The sequence below is a fragment of the Myotis daubentonii genome, chromosome 6, assembly GCF_963259705.1.
Source record: "Myotis daubentonii chromosome 6, mMyoDau2.1, whole genome shotgun sequence".
NCBI lineage: Eukaryota > Metazoa > Chordata > Mammalia > Chiroptera > Vespertilionidae > Myotis > Myotis daubentonii.
Genome location: NC_081845.1, coordinates 53,340,700 through 53,358,179, shown reverse-complemented (window position 1 = coordinate 53,358,179; position 17,480 = coordinate 53,340,700). Strand labels below are relative to the sequence as shown.

Here is a 17,480-nt window from a genome sequence, read left to right as displayed (position 1 = left end):
TTATGACTTAGTCACACTAGCCACATTTCAACTCCTCAGCAACCACATGTAGCTAGTAGCAGCACTATCAGCTTTCAGGAAACAAAGAGGACCTTTCATTCTCACTTTATTTACTATATCCATAGCCTCCAAAATATCCTCTTGTCCTCTTTATTATTATTATTTTTGTGATAAGAACACCCAAAATATGATCTACTCTCTTAGCAATCTTTTAATATTGTCTAATATAGGCCCTATGCTATATCGTACATCTCTAGGACTTACTCATCTTGCAAAACTGAAACTTTATAACCAATGACCACTTCTCTCCAGCCATTGAACCAACAAACACTGCCCCATTTTTAATATAACTACCTGTCAGAGGCTCATTTTTGTCATATTAACGAACAGTCGACCCATGAACCAGGAGGTTGTGGTTCGATTCCCAATCAGGGCACATGTCCCGTTGTGGGCTCAATCCCCAGTAGGGGGTGTGCAGGAGGCAGCCAATCAATGATTCTCTCTCATCATTGATGTTTCTATCTCTCTCTCCCTTCCTCTCTGAAATCAAAAAAATTATAATAATTTTTAAAAGTACATATTTTTAAATGTTAACTGGTAAGAAACGCTTAAGTTGGCTTTCCTATCTTTTCTGATCAGCTGGAAGTTTCCTCTTGTCTGCTCTTTCCTTATTTGTTTTGGTCTCACACACTGTAGCAAAACAAAAGGGGAAAGGCATTTTATGCACAAGACCTTCTGAATGTTGTAACAGTATTTTCCTCATCAGTTTTATTGGAAATTTCTAGTTTGCTTCCTGTTTCATCTTCCATCATGCCTCCAATGACTAGATGTTTATTAATTTTAGACCACACATTTTTAAAATTAATGACTTAATTACTATATCTCTTACAAAGCATCTTACGTATTTTAAGCACCCTCTGGCCATCTATGCCATCCATTCCTGCTAGCAACTTTAAAAGATGTAGCACCAACATGACCAAAGAAGTTTGAGAAGTGAATCCATACTAAAGGTGATTATTAACCACGGTCAAGGTGTACCCATTGACAGAGGCATCTCTTAAAAGACCCTCAAACACATGATTGGTTCCAATATCTAAATGTATCAATAACGGCAGGGGAGCAATGAAAGTTCTCTTCGTTTTCCTGAAGCATAACCTCAGGAGAGAAATATTCTCATCTAGCAGAAGCAAGGCTACGTCTTCACAGTGTTGTCATATACAAGCCCCGCGGAATCGGGGCACAGACAAAGCCTGCCCCCTGCAAGAACCTCACTGTCCTCATTTCCAGGGATGGCTATGGTCAGCAGAGCAGCTCATGTCACTGCCAAGAGGGAGGGAAGCCAAAGGGAGCCTCAAGTAACTGAGTACCAGGGCATGCCAGGCTTTAAAATAGCTGCCTTCGCCTCGTGGGCCATTCGAAGATATCTACGCAGAATGTAGTAATAAAACCTTACACCAAGAAACACATCTCTGTCAGACATTTTTGCTCCGTCGCTTTGCTATTGTTTTTTAATTTACAATATTATCTTAGTTTCAAGTGTAGAATATAGTGATTAGACATCTATGTAACTTATGAAGTGATCACCCTGATAGGTCTAGTACCCATCTAACACCATACAGAATTATTACAATATTATTGACTATATTCCCTATGCTGTATTCTTCATCCCTGTGACTACTTTTATAACTGGCAATTTGTGCTTGCTAATGCCTTTCACCATTTTTACCCATACCCTCAAATCCCCTTGTGATCTGGCAACCACCAATTTGTTCTCTGTATCTATTTCTGTTTTGTTCATTTATTTTGAAATCATATGGTATTTGTCTTTCTCTGTCTGACTTATTTATAATAGCCAAGATATGGAAGCAATCTAAGAGTCCAGTAATAGATGAATGAAGAAAGAAGATGTGGCACATATATACATACAAAAAGAATTAAATCAGTCCCTTTGTTTTTATTTTCCAGAGTTTCTTCCTCAGCTTAAATTTTTCCTCCCTAGTCATTCACTCCCTGGGTGGTTTAATTCTCCCCTTGGTATAATCATCATGCATAGTAGATAATGTGGAAACAATTTCTTTTTTTTTTTGACATAAATTTTTATTGGTTTCAGAGAGGAAGGGAGATGGAAAGAGAGATAGAAACATCAATGATGAGAGAGAATCATTGATTGGCTGCCTCCTGCACACCCACACTGGGGATCGAGCCCACAACCTGGGTATGTGCCCTGACCGGGAATCAAACCATGAATTCCTGGATCATAGGACCACGCTCAGCCACTGAGCCACACTGGCATGGCAAAAACACAGTTTCTTTATCTCCTCCACTTTCCTTATCACTACTTCTAGTCTCTTAGATGGCGGTGTCACCTCCTCTCTACATGACTATCACACATCCATCAATTCGCCCCTAACTGTCCCATTGCCCACATTTTGTTTGATGACTTTACCATCCACCCAGCTGTTCACACTAAAAACCTCAGTCATCTTTCCTCCTTTTCTCCATCACGTGCCCCTCTACCTTCCCCGCAAACACATTCAATCAGGCATCAAGTCTGGTCACTTCTGCCTTCAGAATGTTTCTGGAATCCTAAGACTTTGCAAGAAACTTTTAGCTTGTCTCAGACCAAAATCTCTCTGTTTCTGATTCATCCTCCATGAGGTCATTAATTATTCTTCCAGAAGAAAAACCTGGTTTTACCTCTCCCCGGCTTAATAATATCCAATAAGTAGCCATTGTCTAGATAAAATTTAATTCCTTAACAATGTGTACACAATTCCTCTATGTCCCTTCACCCCTGATCAAAATTCACTTTTCAGCTAACCTACTCTCTTAGTTGGCTGCTTTCTGAAAAATGACAGCCAGTTGGTTTTTTTTTTTAACACCTTACCCCAGAAGAGATTTCTTAGTGTGCTACCTAGTACCCGATATCAGTTAAAGAGACATATCTCTGGAGTTACCTGTAAGTATTTTGGGTGCAGAAGGCTAGGGGGATGTTGTGAACAACCAAGATCCTAAGGTGACACTGTATTTGCTTGCTCTGTGTGCCGGCAGTGGCAGCCCCCAAGTCATGCAGTGCCAGGGTATGGTTCTGGAGGAAGTTGTTCAGGTTAAATATCTGCATTATCTCCGTGGATGAAATCATTTTAAAACTTGATTCCTTCCCCACCCCAGCACCTTCTATTTACCTTTGCTCTTCCCTAATTTTCTTCATTTTATGTTTCACTTCTCTCAAAATATTTTTAAAATTTTTTTTTTATTGATTTCAGAGAGGAAGGGAGAGGGAGAGAGAGAGCGCTAAAAATATCAATGATGAGAATCACTGTTTGGCTGCCTCCTGCATGCTCCACTCTGAGGATCGAGCTCAAAACTAACTGTGACCTCCTGGTTCCCAGGTCGAAGCTCAACCACAGAACCACGCCAGCCAGGCTTAAAGTATTTTTCTTCTTCTCATTTAGGTCATGCTTTGCAAGTTTGTGTTGGGGATTTTATTACCTTATTTTATCCTAATTAAAAAACAAACAAACCATATTAGTCTGTTGTCTTGCCAAAGAATCTGTAGTCCAAAATAATATCCAGTATCATCTCATATATTTGGCTAGTATTTCAGTCAGAAATAATGTTGCTTCTCCAGAGTAAAGAAATCTTTGATTTACTCTTCCCACCAAAGCACTGAATGAGAACGGACAGCAGTCCAAGGTTGACTCCAGGCCCCAGGGGCAAGGTTGATTCCCAGGTGGGGGGAGGAGGGCTGCACACAACTCCTGGCCAGGTTAGAAGGTGCTTTCTTTAATTAGTACAAAACAGTTAAGGTTAGCACAGCATGATTAATATTTCTTATAACTACAGCTAGTCCCCAATATTCTATTTCTGCCCCTAACACTATTAATAGAAATGGCATCAAGGACAATTTTCAGACTTTGTGCTTCACTCTGGAGAAAAACAAGAGTGCGGCTTCTTGAATTTCTTCATCGGTAACGTAGAACCAGAACCCAGTTATGTGAAGATCAGCTGCACATATCATGTTACTTGATTTCAGCATCAAAGTTATAAACGAAACCAGTCATATGTTCTTTCAAAGCTATTGCTGATCAAAACAAACATTCAAATCAACAAAATAATATGAATAATTATGACCATAAATCTTCTACTAACTCTGATTTGGGCTTTTAAAAAACTCATTTAAAATTCTTAGTTTTTCCTTTACTCAAATAGACTACACTAGCTAATACGTATGTGCCGTCTACATTCCAGATGCAATACTAGACACTTGCTCTACTCCTTAGTTTTTATTCTAATGAGAAAACTATACTTCATAGACAGTAGTTGCAGCTTTTAAATAACACAGCAACCTCAAGGGGAAGAAAGTGGAGGGTGGGAGGCAATACCGAAAACTTAAGTATATAGAATCTACAGACCAGTGTTCTTTGTATGGTTTTATGAACTAAAAACCTGGTATAAATGTTTATTTCAGGTACTGTTCTAGAAAGGCGGGTGGCGTTTTTCAGGGGGCTACGTTCTACTTGGTCTGTCTCCGATGCCTGTTAACCAATAAAACCGGTCTCATTCCGCTGCTGTGGGAAATACGCAACAACGGACAAGTAATAACTTTGGAGTTAATTCGGTATGTGGACTGCTACGGAGAGGGGAGCTGAGCTCCTGAACCCCAGTTCTTCCCAGCGCTCCCCGCCCCCGCCCCCGCCCCGGGGCGGAGCACCTGCGAGCTGCAGGAGGGCGGACCACGTTCCCCGCCAGGCGCCGGAGGCGGGGTCCGGGGGAAGGGGGACCGGCCTGCGGCAAGATGCGGAGCCGGCCTGCGCACGCCGCACCCGTTCTCGCGGCTCGGAGCGTGCGCAGGCGCGGGGTGCGCTAGGAGCGGGAGATCGAGGTAGCATTGGAGCGGAGTGCCGACCGGTCACCCGCTCCGGGCACGATGAGCCCTGGAGAGGAGCGACCTGTGGAGGGGGGCGCCGGCGGCGGCGGCGCCTCCGAGTTGGAGCTGCTGAAGCTGCGCGCCGCGGAGCGCATCGACGAGGCGGCGGAGCGCCTGGGGGCCCTGAGCCGCGCCATCTGGAGCGCGCCCGAGCTGGCCTACGAGGAGCACCGTGCCCACGGCGTGCTGACGCGCTTCTTCCAGAGCGAGCCGCCGGCCGCCTCTTGGACGGTGCAGCCGCACTACCATCTGGCCACGGCCTTCCGCGCCGAGTGGGAGCCGCCGGGGGTGCGGTCGGCCGCGAGCCCGCTGCACCTGGGCTTTCTGTGCGAGTATGACGCGCTCCCCGGCATCGGGCACGCCTGCGGCCACAACCTCATCGCCGAGGTCGGGGCGGCGGCCGCGCTGGGCGTGAAGGGGGCCCTGGAGACCCTCCCCGGGCCGCCTCCGCCGGTGAAGGTGAGGTGGGACCCGGCGCGGGACTCCGCCACCTGCCCCGCCGGTACGGAGGCGGGAACGGCAGGAGGGGCATTCCATGCGCACCTGTCCTCCCACCCCGGGCAGGGGTAGGAACGCCACTAGACGTCCCAGCCTCGCCTTCGTACGCAGGCAGAGACCCTGGGTAAAGCTCAATGAGTGGCCGACCTACCTACGCTTTGCAGAGTACAGTATTGGGTTTTGTTGCCTCTTATGTACTTGGAAAGAATTGAGTGGACTCTCCCTTACGAAAGAACTTAGAACCAAGCCTGGTTTTCGTCGAGGCTTATTTTTGGTAACTGTAGCCGCTGCAATTTGCTGACAAGGTTGTGCAGTCTCTTGGAAGTGGTTATTGTAGGGAAACCTACAGCCCCTCTTCATTAGGCTCCCCCCGAAGCTTTTGTTTGTGGTAGTCATAGGAGTTGTAATTTGAATCATTGGGGGGGTTTTTGTGTGTGTGTGTTTTTAAACATATATTTTTTTATTGATTTCAGAGAGGAGGAGAAAGAGGGAGAGAGAGAAACATCAATGATGATAGAGAATCATTGATTGGCTGCTTCCTGCACGCCCCACATTGGGGATGAGTGGGCAACGCAGGCAACCCGGGCATGTGCCCTGAGCTGGAATCAACTGTGACCTCCTGGTTCTTAGGTTCACGCTGAACCACTGAGCCACACCTGCTGGGCCCGCAGGGCTTGACTCATTAGTTTTTGGGCAGGATATTATCAGTCGTTACAACTACCAAACCTCTAGAAATATACACACACACAACATAGATGTAGTTGATCTTTGCGTTTTAATACCTCAATTCTGTTAATTGGGAAATGTCGTAGGGCAAGTTTAATCTTGTGTTACTCTGTTTTTCCAGATGGTATATTCGTTCTGTGAGCTAAGATGCAATCATGGCCATTCAGGTTAAGGGGAAGGCTAATGTTTTATTTTATTCTTTAGCCCCCTTTTTCCCCAATGTCAGTGACCTTTCACTTTTATCCTAACAGTTCCATCTTTTGCTACTTTTTCTATTTAGTAGCTGCCTTTGTTTTTCTGCTCTGGGGGCTTGTTTTGGCATCTGGTTAGGCTTTTGTTTTGTTTGGAGTGGGGTATCCTTTGCCATTACATGAAATACTGGAGAGGTTTAGCTTTAACTGGGTTTGTGATAAGTTCATAGAAGTCAACAAATTTGAAGTCATCACATTTAACTTGTGAAGAGTTAAGAGTTTAAAGCAGCTTAATTTAAGAGTTTGGGTGCCTTATAACTTCTAAAGAAAGCCAGACGTTGGGAGATGTACACAGTTCTGATTTTGAATGGTTAACTGGGTTTTTAGCCAGGTTATCTGTCCTACCTGAAAATGAAGTTTATTTTCATTCGATTCCCTTTGCAAGCCAAGACTTTTTCCACCTTGTTCTTTGTATCCTTATACGTGATCTTGAAAGTATATTGGCTGCTTATAGATAATTTTTCTTTGCTTTAAGAATTGTTTGAAGAAGTTAAACTGAGATATCAAAATAAAATGTTTATTCTGCAAAGGTCTCTTTTGTTTAATTAGGTGTTTGGTGACCAATAAATCTGCCTGGTTGAACTGGTAGAATAGAATTAGTAAGTTTGTGTAGGGGTTGGCCATTCCTAACCATGGTCTTAAGATTTATTTAATGTTCTTCATGTATGATTAAGGAATTAAGATCTTTTAATGAGGTATCTCGGTAAGGATCAGGCCTGAACATCGCATCCCAGCTCTCCCTGAAGACTTGCTCTGTGATGTGGGGCAAGACACTTCACCCTATACCTCCAAACCCCCTTCTCTAAAATGATGTTACAGATCACTTACCCACCACTCAGGGTTGTTGTGAGAAGAACCCATAAGTAACTGGGAAAAGTGCTTATGAATCATTATGTCCATATACTAAAAGACGTATAGATTGTGAATACGTATGCAAGAGGGCTTGTTTGATACTTTCCTACGAGGATTTTTTGTTACTGTGTTCTGACACAGGCATTTCCTTCTAGGTGACTGTCCTGGGCACCCCTGCGGAGGAAGAAGGTGGTGGCAAAATTGACTTAATTGAAGCAGGGGCTTTTAAAAACCTTGATGTTGTTTTTATGGCCCATCCATCCCAAGAGAATGCTGCTTATCTCCCTGATGTGGCTGAACATGAGTAAGTAATCAAGTTGAAATAAACTCCTTAGTGGAAAACAGACTATTAGAATACTTTTACGTCTTTTTTTTTTTTTTTAATAGACTAGAAATGTATTGTCTTAAAGTTCTGGAGACGTGAAGTCTGAAATCAGGTGACAGGGCCAGGTCCTTCTAAATCCTGTAGAGGGGAAGACCCTTCCTGCCTCTTCCAGCTCTGGTAGCCCCAGACATTCCCTGGCTTGTGGCAGCCTAATTCTCATCTCCGCTTCTGTCTTCACATGGCCTCCTCTCTCTGTCCCTTCACATCGTCTTTCCTCTATGTCTTTAGAATACTTTTATGTCTTAACGGGAGACTAAAACTCCATATTTATACCTTTAAAAAGTAAATCGAAAGATAATGCTGTGATGTCTTACTTGATTTTAATTGACTCATACTTGGTAAGTCTCTTCTAATTGAGATTTAATATGATGTTCATAATTGGACTATTAAAATAACGCCGAAAAAGCATAAGAATAGCTAACAATATGTTGTCACATGTTCTATTTTGAACTGTCTGGTTTCTTTCTTTTTTAAAAGAAATACATTTTTACTGATTTCAGAGAGGAAGAGAGAGGGAGCAAGAGATAGAAACATCAATGAGAGAGAATCATTGATGGTCTGCCTCCTGCCTGCCCCCTTCTGGGGATCAAGTCCAAAACCCGGTCTTGTGCCCTGATCGGAAATCAAACCCTGACCTCCTGGTTCATAGGTCAAGGCTCATCCACTGAGCCACACCAGTGGCGCCAATCTGATTTTTAGAGGTTGTCTTAACACATTTCAATTGTCACCTTCCCCCACCCTTAAGACAGAATTATTTGAGTTTTTGCAGACGTTTGGTATAGAACTATCACACGAAGTCTAGAAGGAAACAGGAGTCATCATGTTTGTAAATTCAGCACCTAATTCAGTATTGCATACTTGTTTGAATGTAATTATGTACAAATTCAATTTGCATAGGAGGTCGATTGGTCAGTTTCTCTTTTTCTCTCTTTTTTTTGGAATGCCTTCTTTTTGTCAGTCACTGTATTACATAATAATAAACAACAACTAAGCTATGTAAATTGCTGTTATGGCTACAAATGATTCGCAAACGAAAATTCTAGCAGTAAGAATTAATTTGAATACTAGTTGGATAATTCTAACTCCTTGGCTTTTCTTACTTTAGTGATATTGAAAAAACAATTCCAAATGATGTTTTATTTCCTAGCGTGACTGTGAAGTACTATGGAAAAGCATCTCACGCTGCTGCGTATCCCTGGGAGGGAGTAAATGCATTAGATGCTGCTGTTCTCGCCTACAACAATCTGTCTGTGTTACGACAGCAGATGAAACCAACCTGGAGAGTTCATGGTATGAATGTCAGATATTTTGTGTAATAGATGGTGCTTAATATGTTTCAATGCAATAAAATTACTTAATATTTGATTTTTAAAAATTAGAAACGTTGGGTATAGAAACATTTGTCAGAAGTTATGTGGCAGGACACTAGGATGCTTGCCTATTTGTGGGTCAGACGACATATAAGATTATTATTAAATATAAATGGAACAGTCATTTTGAGTATTAGAGGTCACTAGTTTTATATAAGGACCTTTCTGTGGTCATTTGAAAGTTGGAACTTGACTTTCCAGTTATCCTATCTTTTAATGATAACAAAATTTTGTCATTTCCTCAATTTAAAAAATTTAGGGTTACTAGTTTTTATTTACTCAAGTGCTGTTAATCCTAAGTAACATCTTTTAAACTTACCTTTATAGCAATACAGTAATAAAGTACTGTCTTGAAGATACAGATTTATTTTTTAGTTCATTTCTTTATGATTTGGGAAATTATTATATTTCAATATCTTTTTTTTTACCTGATTTAGCTGTAGGCTTAAATTAGTTTGTAATTACACTACCTTAGTTTTTAAAAAGTACTTTTTAAAGCAGGTTATATACAATTAGATTTTGTATATCTATTTTAGTTATAACTTTGAAGAGCTAAATCTTCCTTCTTTGTGTAGTTCCAAATAAATGCATTTGTTTTAATAGTTTTAATAGTACTGAGTGATCTTTGACACATTATTTTTTTTGGCATAAAAATTATTTTCCCTGAGTCAAATGCCTTTAAAAATACTCATGCAATTGTTTAAGTACAAGGGTAATTATAGAACTTCACACTATTGGGGTTTTTTCTCTTCTCATGTAAAAAGTTTATCAAATGTACAACTGTAATATAAGCTACTGAAATAAAGGCATTTTCCAGAAGGCTTAATATAGTTATAAAATTTCTAACAGTTCCTTAAAGTCAGGAATAATAATTTATTATAAATTCCTTAGAATAAAGTACATATAATTATTTTATTTCTTTTCCTGTTAGCTAGAAAGTATCACACTATGACATATAGAAACTTTTGTTGTACAGCAAAATCTTTGATTGGCATATCTGTGAAGCATATACGTTTGAATTATTTTTCTTTATGTACAAATTGGCTGGAAAATGTTATGCGTGTATTTAAGCTTAAAGAAATGGTCTCCAAGCTCAATTCCAGTAATTTGGTTCTTTTTATAGGTATAATAAAAAATGGTGGTGTAAAACCCAATATCATTCCCTCTTATTCTGAATTAATCTATTACTTCCGTGCACCCTCAATGAAAGAACTTCCAGTTTTGACCAAAAAGGCAGAAGATTGCTTCAGAGCTGCAGCTTGTGCTACTGGGTGCACAGTAAGAACTTTTAAGAGTTAATCTAAATTATAATCAGACATATATATGTGGACTGAGGTTGTTTATATTAGATTAGAATCTTGCTTGCTTTTTCATTTGGTGTTGTCTTGAATATGTAAATTCCGTTGACTGAATAGTTGATGTGAAAGTCTTCACTTGTTACTTATTTTACTCTGTCTGCACCGGGAAGACTACAGTCATCTTATCACACAGTAATTGGAATAACTGATTCTGCTGAGCTAGAATTCCTGTCTTTTTGCAAGTTATATCTGTTCTTATCGGTAGTTATGCTTTTAGAATTGCTCTATATAGTTTCCAATGCAAAATCAGCAAAAGCTATTTTTTGGCGAAGTTATAGATAGGTAGAGCAGGGGCATAAATACTTATGGCTTACTGGAGTGAAAGTTAAAATAGACACAGAAGTTAGTCAAGAGGTTCTGTTCATTGGCACCATGAAGTCAGTAACATTTATGTACCAATTCTGTAGGGCATACAGTGGCATGAGAAGTTACAGAATGGCATAAATTTTGCCCTGGAGGGCGCCAGTCATCTGGTTGGAGAGACAAGAACTGGATCTGCGCCTCTGAGCTTCACTGATTCTGTAACGTTTGGAAACGTTATTTAATATCTCTTAGCCTCCATTTTATCTTGAAAAATGGAGGTAATATAACCTATCTTAGGGTTCTTGTGAGAATTAAGTGAGGTCATGTTTATGAAGAGTTGGGGTCTAACCTTCATACATAATATTTTCTTTTCTTTTTTCAAATTATAAGAGAAAGTTTATTTAGAAAGGCACAGAGGTTGTAGAAGTGAGCCAGCTGGGATGCAGAGACTCAGGAAACAAGTTACTGAGGCAGAAGGGCCCTTGGAGCTCAGGAGAAAGAAAGGCAAAGACGAAGTGCCTGGGGAAGGGCAGCAGGCACCCGGGAGGGACAGTGCCAGGACCTTATTTTTTCCTGCCCTCCTGGACTGGAGAGGTGATTTCTTCAGATAGTAGCCGTGTCTCAGACAGTAACAGTGATTTGCAGACAGGATATGTTAAGTGTCCAAAGTAAAAAATGAAGCATTTGACCCTTGTTTATGTATAATTATAAATATTTTAAATATTTATTTAGAAAATGAATACATGAACTGTGGTCATTCACTAGTATCTCAAGGTGTAATATTTCCTTAGGATAAGGTTCATTGTTACTGGATTTAAGTCTGTATTTTAAATAGTTTTTTAGTAACTTTTTATATTTTGGCTGACTTATAATATCTGATTAAGTTGTCATTGTTTCTAATTTAGATGTTGCTAAGGTTAGATGTCATCTCTGCCATTTTATAATTGGCTTTTGCTAACGTCCAAGGTATTATCTTTAGTTTGAGGGAGTGGTGGCCTTTTGATTTAATCAAACCTAGATCTGTGAATTGTGAATCTTCTTTTTCTCAGGGTACCTTTGTACCTTTCAGACCAGGCAGTGGTGTCAGTATCGGTTTATATACTGAATATTAGTAAAGTGTAATTTCTTCTTGTAGAAGCCACAGCCTAGAGCAGTGTTTCTCAGAGTGTTTGGACCACCTACGTCAGAATTACTTGGGGGTGCTGGTTAAAGTGGAGATTTCTGACACCACCCCTCCCCCCACACTCAGACACCTACCCTACTGAGGTGACTGGAGTTGAGACTCACTGACTAGTAGAGCTAGGTGACATCATGTGATTTGGTGCATACATAACAAAGGAGACAGGGTACTAGGAACTCTCAGTAACAGAATACATTTTTGTAAGGTAAGAGACTTGAAAGAGTTTATATCCAGAAGGGAACATGCCCCTTCTTAACCTCTTGCTATTAAAAAAAACCATTGCTGGTTTGAAATTTAGATGGTGAATTTGAGGTGTTTCTTATTCAAAATTTGTGTTTTAATTTTTAATAGGTAGAAATTAAAGGTGAAGCACATGATTATTACAATGTCCTTCCCAATAAGAGCCTACGGAAAGCTTATATTGAAAACGGGGAAAAGCTGGGAATAGAATTCATTTCAGAAGAGGATGCAGTGTTGAATGGATCTTCAGGTAATTAAGTTCTTTTATGTATTGTGCTATTTGAGGAAAAGAATTCCTTCTTTGGTTCTGTTTAACAGATTTGAAGGTAGGGAGATATTGCTGATGCTTTTAATTATATTTTTCACAAACTTAATGGCTAGGGGAAGGAAACTAATGAATTCTTCAGTGATTGTAGAGTGTCAAATGAGCAGGTTTGTTTTTAGAAATAGGCAACATACTGCCTGGCTGGTGTGGCTCAGTGGTTGAGTGTCTACCTATGAACCAGGAGGTCACAGTTCGATTCCTGGCCAGGCCATATACCCAGGTTGCAGGCTCAATCCCCAATGTGAGGCACGCAGGAGGTAGCTGATCAATGATTCTCATCATTGATGTTTCTAACTCTCTCTCCCTCTCCCTTCCTCTTTGAAATCAATTTTAAATATATATATATATATATATATATATATATATATATATATATATATATACACACACACACACACACATATGTTTATATATATATATATATATATATATATATATATATATATGAAGTAGCCAGCATACTTTTTGCTTTATATTCTAAATATTTCCAGTGTTAAATTTTCTTAGTTCTAAATTTTAAAAAATAATTTTGTATTTTTTTTATTACAGTTGACATACAGTATTATATTAGTGTCAGGTGTATAATCCAGTGATTGGACATTATATAACTTAGTAAATGATCACCCATTGCAAACAAGTTTTAAATAAGCTACTAAAAGGGGAAATAGAATTTCAGTTCATTCTTAATCATCAGTATGCAGGCTACTAAGTACTTAAGTAGTTATATGGGGTCATTTTTGGTTTCTGAGAAGCAATAAGCAACTGTTAAAATTTAAATAATCATAAGTCTGTTGGGGTTTATTTTAGATTTTTTCCCCTTTAAAAACATTACTACTATATTTGCATCTTAGAGATGTATTTCCTAAAATATGATAATAGATGTTGATGAAGTAGACTCAGAAAAACTTGGTGATAAAAATGAGGTGTTGATGTCATTCATTAAGATAAGGAGTTCAAGAGAAGGAGCAGGTCGAGGTATGTGGGGAGTTATAAATGATTAGTATGTTAAATTTGAGGTGCTTACAGGATTTCTAAGAGGAGCTGTTCAGTGGCCTGTTGAATCTGGAACTCCCAAAAGTTCCAGATTTTAGGAGTTTTCAATATCAGAAAGGTATATGAAAACAGTTAATGAGGTTGCCCAAGAAATCCTAGGGCTCTCTAGCACTTAGGACACAAGCAAAGGAAGCAATATAGAGGAGACAGACAGTGGTCTGAGAAAGCCAGTCAGTCAGGAGAGTGTGGAGTCATGGAAGCCAAAGGAGTGGGGAATGTCGAGAAGGGAAGGAACAGTAAGTCATGCCAGGTGCTCCGAAGACTGAATGAGGTAAGTATGATCGAATATCCATTGGACTAGCAATTAGAAATTCATGGATTGTCTTACTTTCCCAAGGATCTACTGATTTTGGAAATGTTAGTTTTGTGGTTCCTGGAATCCATCCATATTTTTACATTGGATCTGATGCCTTGAATCACACAGAACAATATACTGAAGCTGCAGGTAAGTGTTAGAAGTGAATATTTTGGCACGTGCCCTCCTTTTGTAGTAGTTGCTGCCTTCCTGATTGTTTAGTTTAGATTAACATCACCTCAGAAAACTCTATATTGTGGTGGGCAGTGGAGAGGCAAATTAGATATTGAGAGCGAGCCTGAAAACTAATAATTTATAATAATACTTTGATTTGTTTTCTCATCCTTTTAGGATCACAAGAAGCTCAATTCTATACTTTGCGTACAGCCAAAGCTCTGGCAATGACTGCGTTGGATGTTATTTTTAAACCAGAGTTGCTAGAAAGAATCAGAGAGGACTTTAAATGGAAACTTCAAGAAGAAGAGTTTTTAAATAGAGTTGAATAAGAGGAAGATTGAGGAGAAGTGATGATTTTTTTTTTTTCATTTTTAATGAAGGAGGAGGGCATGTTTGTTTTTCAATCTTAAAAAAATCAAATTTAATCAAATCAAATCTTAAAGGAATCAAATTTCTCTTCCTGAAAAGTGAGGACATAGTGTTGAGAAAACACATGAACTCTTAGCTAAAATTAAAATGTTCACAAATCTACATTTGATGGAATTGTGATCTTTCAGGAGCTGGTATGTGGTGGCATTTCTTAAACAACTTGGATAACACATGGTTTATCAGTAATAATAGTGTTTAAGTTCATATGTTGTGTAAGTATATTTCAAAAGGTCCAAGAGATTTCAAACCTTATATTCAGAATTGACTCATGAAAGATTTTTTCCTGATATAGGGTGGTAAAATTGTTTTAGAAAGTAGTTTTAAAATTCAAGTTCTGAATTTGAAGGAAGTTCATTTTGATTTCTGACTATGTTTGTTTTGGTTTAGAGACTGTTTTCATTGGTAATAAAAGTAGGTTTTAAATCAGAAATGCTGTGGGAAACAACCAGAAACTCAGGTACAAAGAATAAGCTTTAGTTTATGTTAATTGTAATAGAAAATATTACAGATGCATAATATTAGACCCTCCCTGTAAATTGTCTGCTTGATAGTCTAGTGCAGCGGTTCTCAACCCTTTGGCGGTCAAACCACCCTTTCACAGGGGTCGCCTAAGACCATCCTGCATATCAGATATTTACATTACGATTCATAACAGTAGCAACATTACAGTTGTGAAGTAGCAACGAAAATAATTTTATGGTTGGCTCACAACATGAGGAACGTATTTAAAGGGCCAGAACGTTGAGAACCACTGGTCTAGTGTGTTCTAGGCGGACTTAATGAGAGAAGAACAATGTCTATCTTGAATGCTAATTACTCAGGCTTCTACTCAGAAACCAGGCTGTCCAGCCTGAGTACACAAAGTATTGTAAGTTTTTCCTGGTTCTTATTTTAATATGAATTTTTTAAATGTGATAAAAGGATGTGGGAAAAGTATCTGATTAAACAAATATTTTAAGCTGTGAATATAGCAAAGCTTCAGTATATTTTATTTTAAAGGGAGTCCTCAAACTTGAGGGTAAATATTCTAAGATGGAAGGGGAAGGAGAGAACAGTGAGCATTTGGCCTCTGCTGTAAGCAAGTCATTTGGGCCCCTCTGAGCCTTCAGCTCTCCATTTGGGACGTTAGATTAAATCACTTACACTTACAGTCCTTTGAAACCCCAATTCCTAATAGTTTTGGGGAGTGTTGGTACTTTAGAATTGCTTATCTTCTACATCAGGGGTCAGCAAACCACAGTCTGATTTGGCAAGCAGCCTGAATTTATGTGGCCAGCATGCTAAAAAATGACTGAGGAGGGGAGAAAGGAACAGAGACCAGATGATGTGACCTCAAAACTAAAAATATTTACTGTCTGGTCCATTACAAAAAAATGTTTGCCAGCTCCTGTCCTATATAACAGTAAAATAAAACCTGTTTCTCTTTGATTTCCATCATATAATCAGATGTTCTCCTAGGATAAAACTCACGCCTCTGTATTGAAAATAGTGACAAGAGGGATGTAGATGGCAGTGCCCTGACTTGACTGTCACACACTGCCAAGTTTGTCCTCGTTGGAGTTCTGGCCCTTCGGAAGTTTGCCTTCTTTTAGCACTTACTTCCTTCGGGCATGCAGCTACCCTGCTGCCTTAAGACCTTGCCTGTGAAGGCCGGTCTTCTAACTTTTCATCTCAGCCTTCAGCATTTGAACCTTCTCGCTGCCCTTTGTCTGACTATAATCTCAAGAAGTCATGGTTGGTGTATATTTTATATACAGGGGAGGGACCCACAAAGGTTTCAGGCTGAGAATTGGTTATGTCCGAGACCTCCGGTTTATATGAATAGTTAGTTTCTAATAGTCAATTTTATAAATTTTCCAACTGTAAGTTTTAAATTCCTGCACTTGGGAATGGGGTTTTATTTTCTAAAGCCTTGATAACATTTTAGAACAGTGATTGCTAACTGGTATCCAACACACTAATATTCTCCCATCTTCTGTGAAGTGTTACAAGTTGTTACTCATACAAACTATTTGTGGTTTTCTTGTGATTAAATTTCTTTTTAAAAACATATTGGAGAACATTGAAGACAGCATTCTCTTGCTTCACTTGCATTCTTGTGTGGGAGAGCAGGTTGTGGCGTGCAGGTTGCTGGCACGCAGGGAACGGGTATAATCTGCACCATGCCGTCCACCACAACCCATGGTGAGGAACTAATATTCATGTACTACTAAGATTTGGGTCACCTTTGAGTTTCTCTCATATTTTATTTCTTTTTCAATTTTTGAAAAATTTGGTCCAAATAAGGGTCTACCCATTGGACTAGGTCATGGAATTATGTCAGGAAAGAGGTTGAGAACTGATGTTCTAAGTGTATCTAGAAGTGTGAGATTTCCCCCCAGATCTTTGTTTTACATTATGTTACTTTAACATTTTTTATATAATTCAGATTTTAAAATACCTTTTTAATTTTCATATACCGTGAGTTAATTGAGCCATATTATACTATAAAGTGTAAGTAAATACATAAATAAATGCTGGAGTCAAATTCTCATGTCCAGAGCAACCGACTGTAACTAATCTTTGTTGGGCTATTTGAATTTGGGAGAGTGCTTCCTTTTGTAGTGCTAGTTTTTCCTTTTGGGACTAAGTTCTTTCTTTACCCTCATACTCCAGTGGCGTGTTTTCTAAATAATTGTGCTAAATTTCCCTAAGTATTTATTCTTAGCTTAAATTATCATTGTTGGCTGGTTAGTTGGTTCTTACATTTCGGATTAAATCTCCAAACATTTGGGAAGTTAAAGAGGGAACATTAGATTATAGGTGAACAGTGTCACTTTTAGCTCTTTATGTTTAAGAAATGAATCCTTATTTTTAGAAGGTTGAAAAATAAATAGAACTTTAAAATTTTTATAATTTTGTATCTTGTTCTTGAGGAAGGGGGCAACTAAGTTTTCCTCTCAGAATTGGTTTGAGTGATGAGGTTCTTATTATTCCTCCACAAGATTATGTATTTTTTGAAGCCACAGTCTTTTCAATTCACTTAATTTGTTTCAGGTACACCAAACCTGACTCAGCTGGGGGGAAAAGGCCAAGCTCATTAGTGCAAAGTTTAAGATTATATGATTT

The 17,480-nt window shown here is 39.2% G+C and overlaps 1 protein-coding gene across 3 annotated transcripts; it reads left to right on the top strand.

The window, feature by feature from the left end:
• Positions 1 to 4,714: 4,714 nt before the first annotated feature.
• PM20D2 (peptidase M20 domain containing 2) lies at positions 4,715 to 16,422 on the top strand. Of its 3 annotated transcripts, XM_059700928.1 has the most exons (7): positions 4,726 to 5,389; positions 7,413 to 7,561; positions 8,790 to 8,932; positions 10,136 to 10,290; positions 12,205 to 12,343; positions 13,809 to 13,916; positions 14,118 to 16,422. In XM_059700928.1, exons 1-7 carry the CDS (start codon positions 4,931 to 4,933, stop codon positions 14,270 to 14,272), a joined length of 1,308 nt encoding a protein of 435 aa, XP_059556911.1. In that variant the 5' UTR covers positions 4,726 to 4,930; the 3' UTR covers positions 14,273 to 16,422. The 3 variants fall into 3 exon arrangements, with proteins under 3 accessions (XP_059556912.1, XP_059556913.1, XP_059556911.1); XM_059700929.1 differs by lacking the exon at positions 13,809 to 13,916 and having other exon boundaries at positions 4,715 to 5,389; XM_059700930.1 differs by lacking the exon at positions 10,136 to 10,290 and having other exon boundaries at positions 4,721 to 5,389; positions 12,209 to 12,343.
• Positions 16,423 to 17,480: the final 1,058 nt, after the last annotated feature.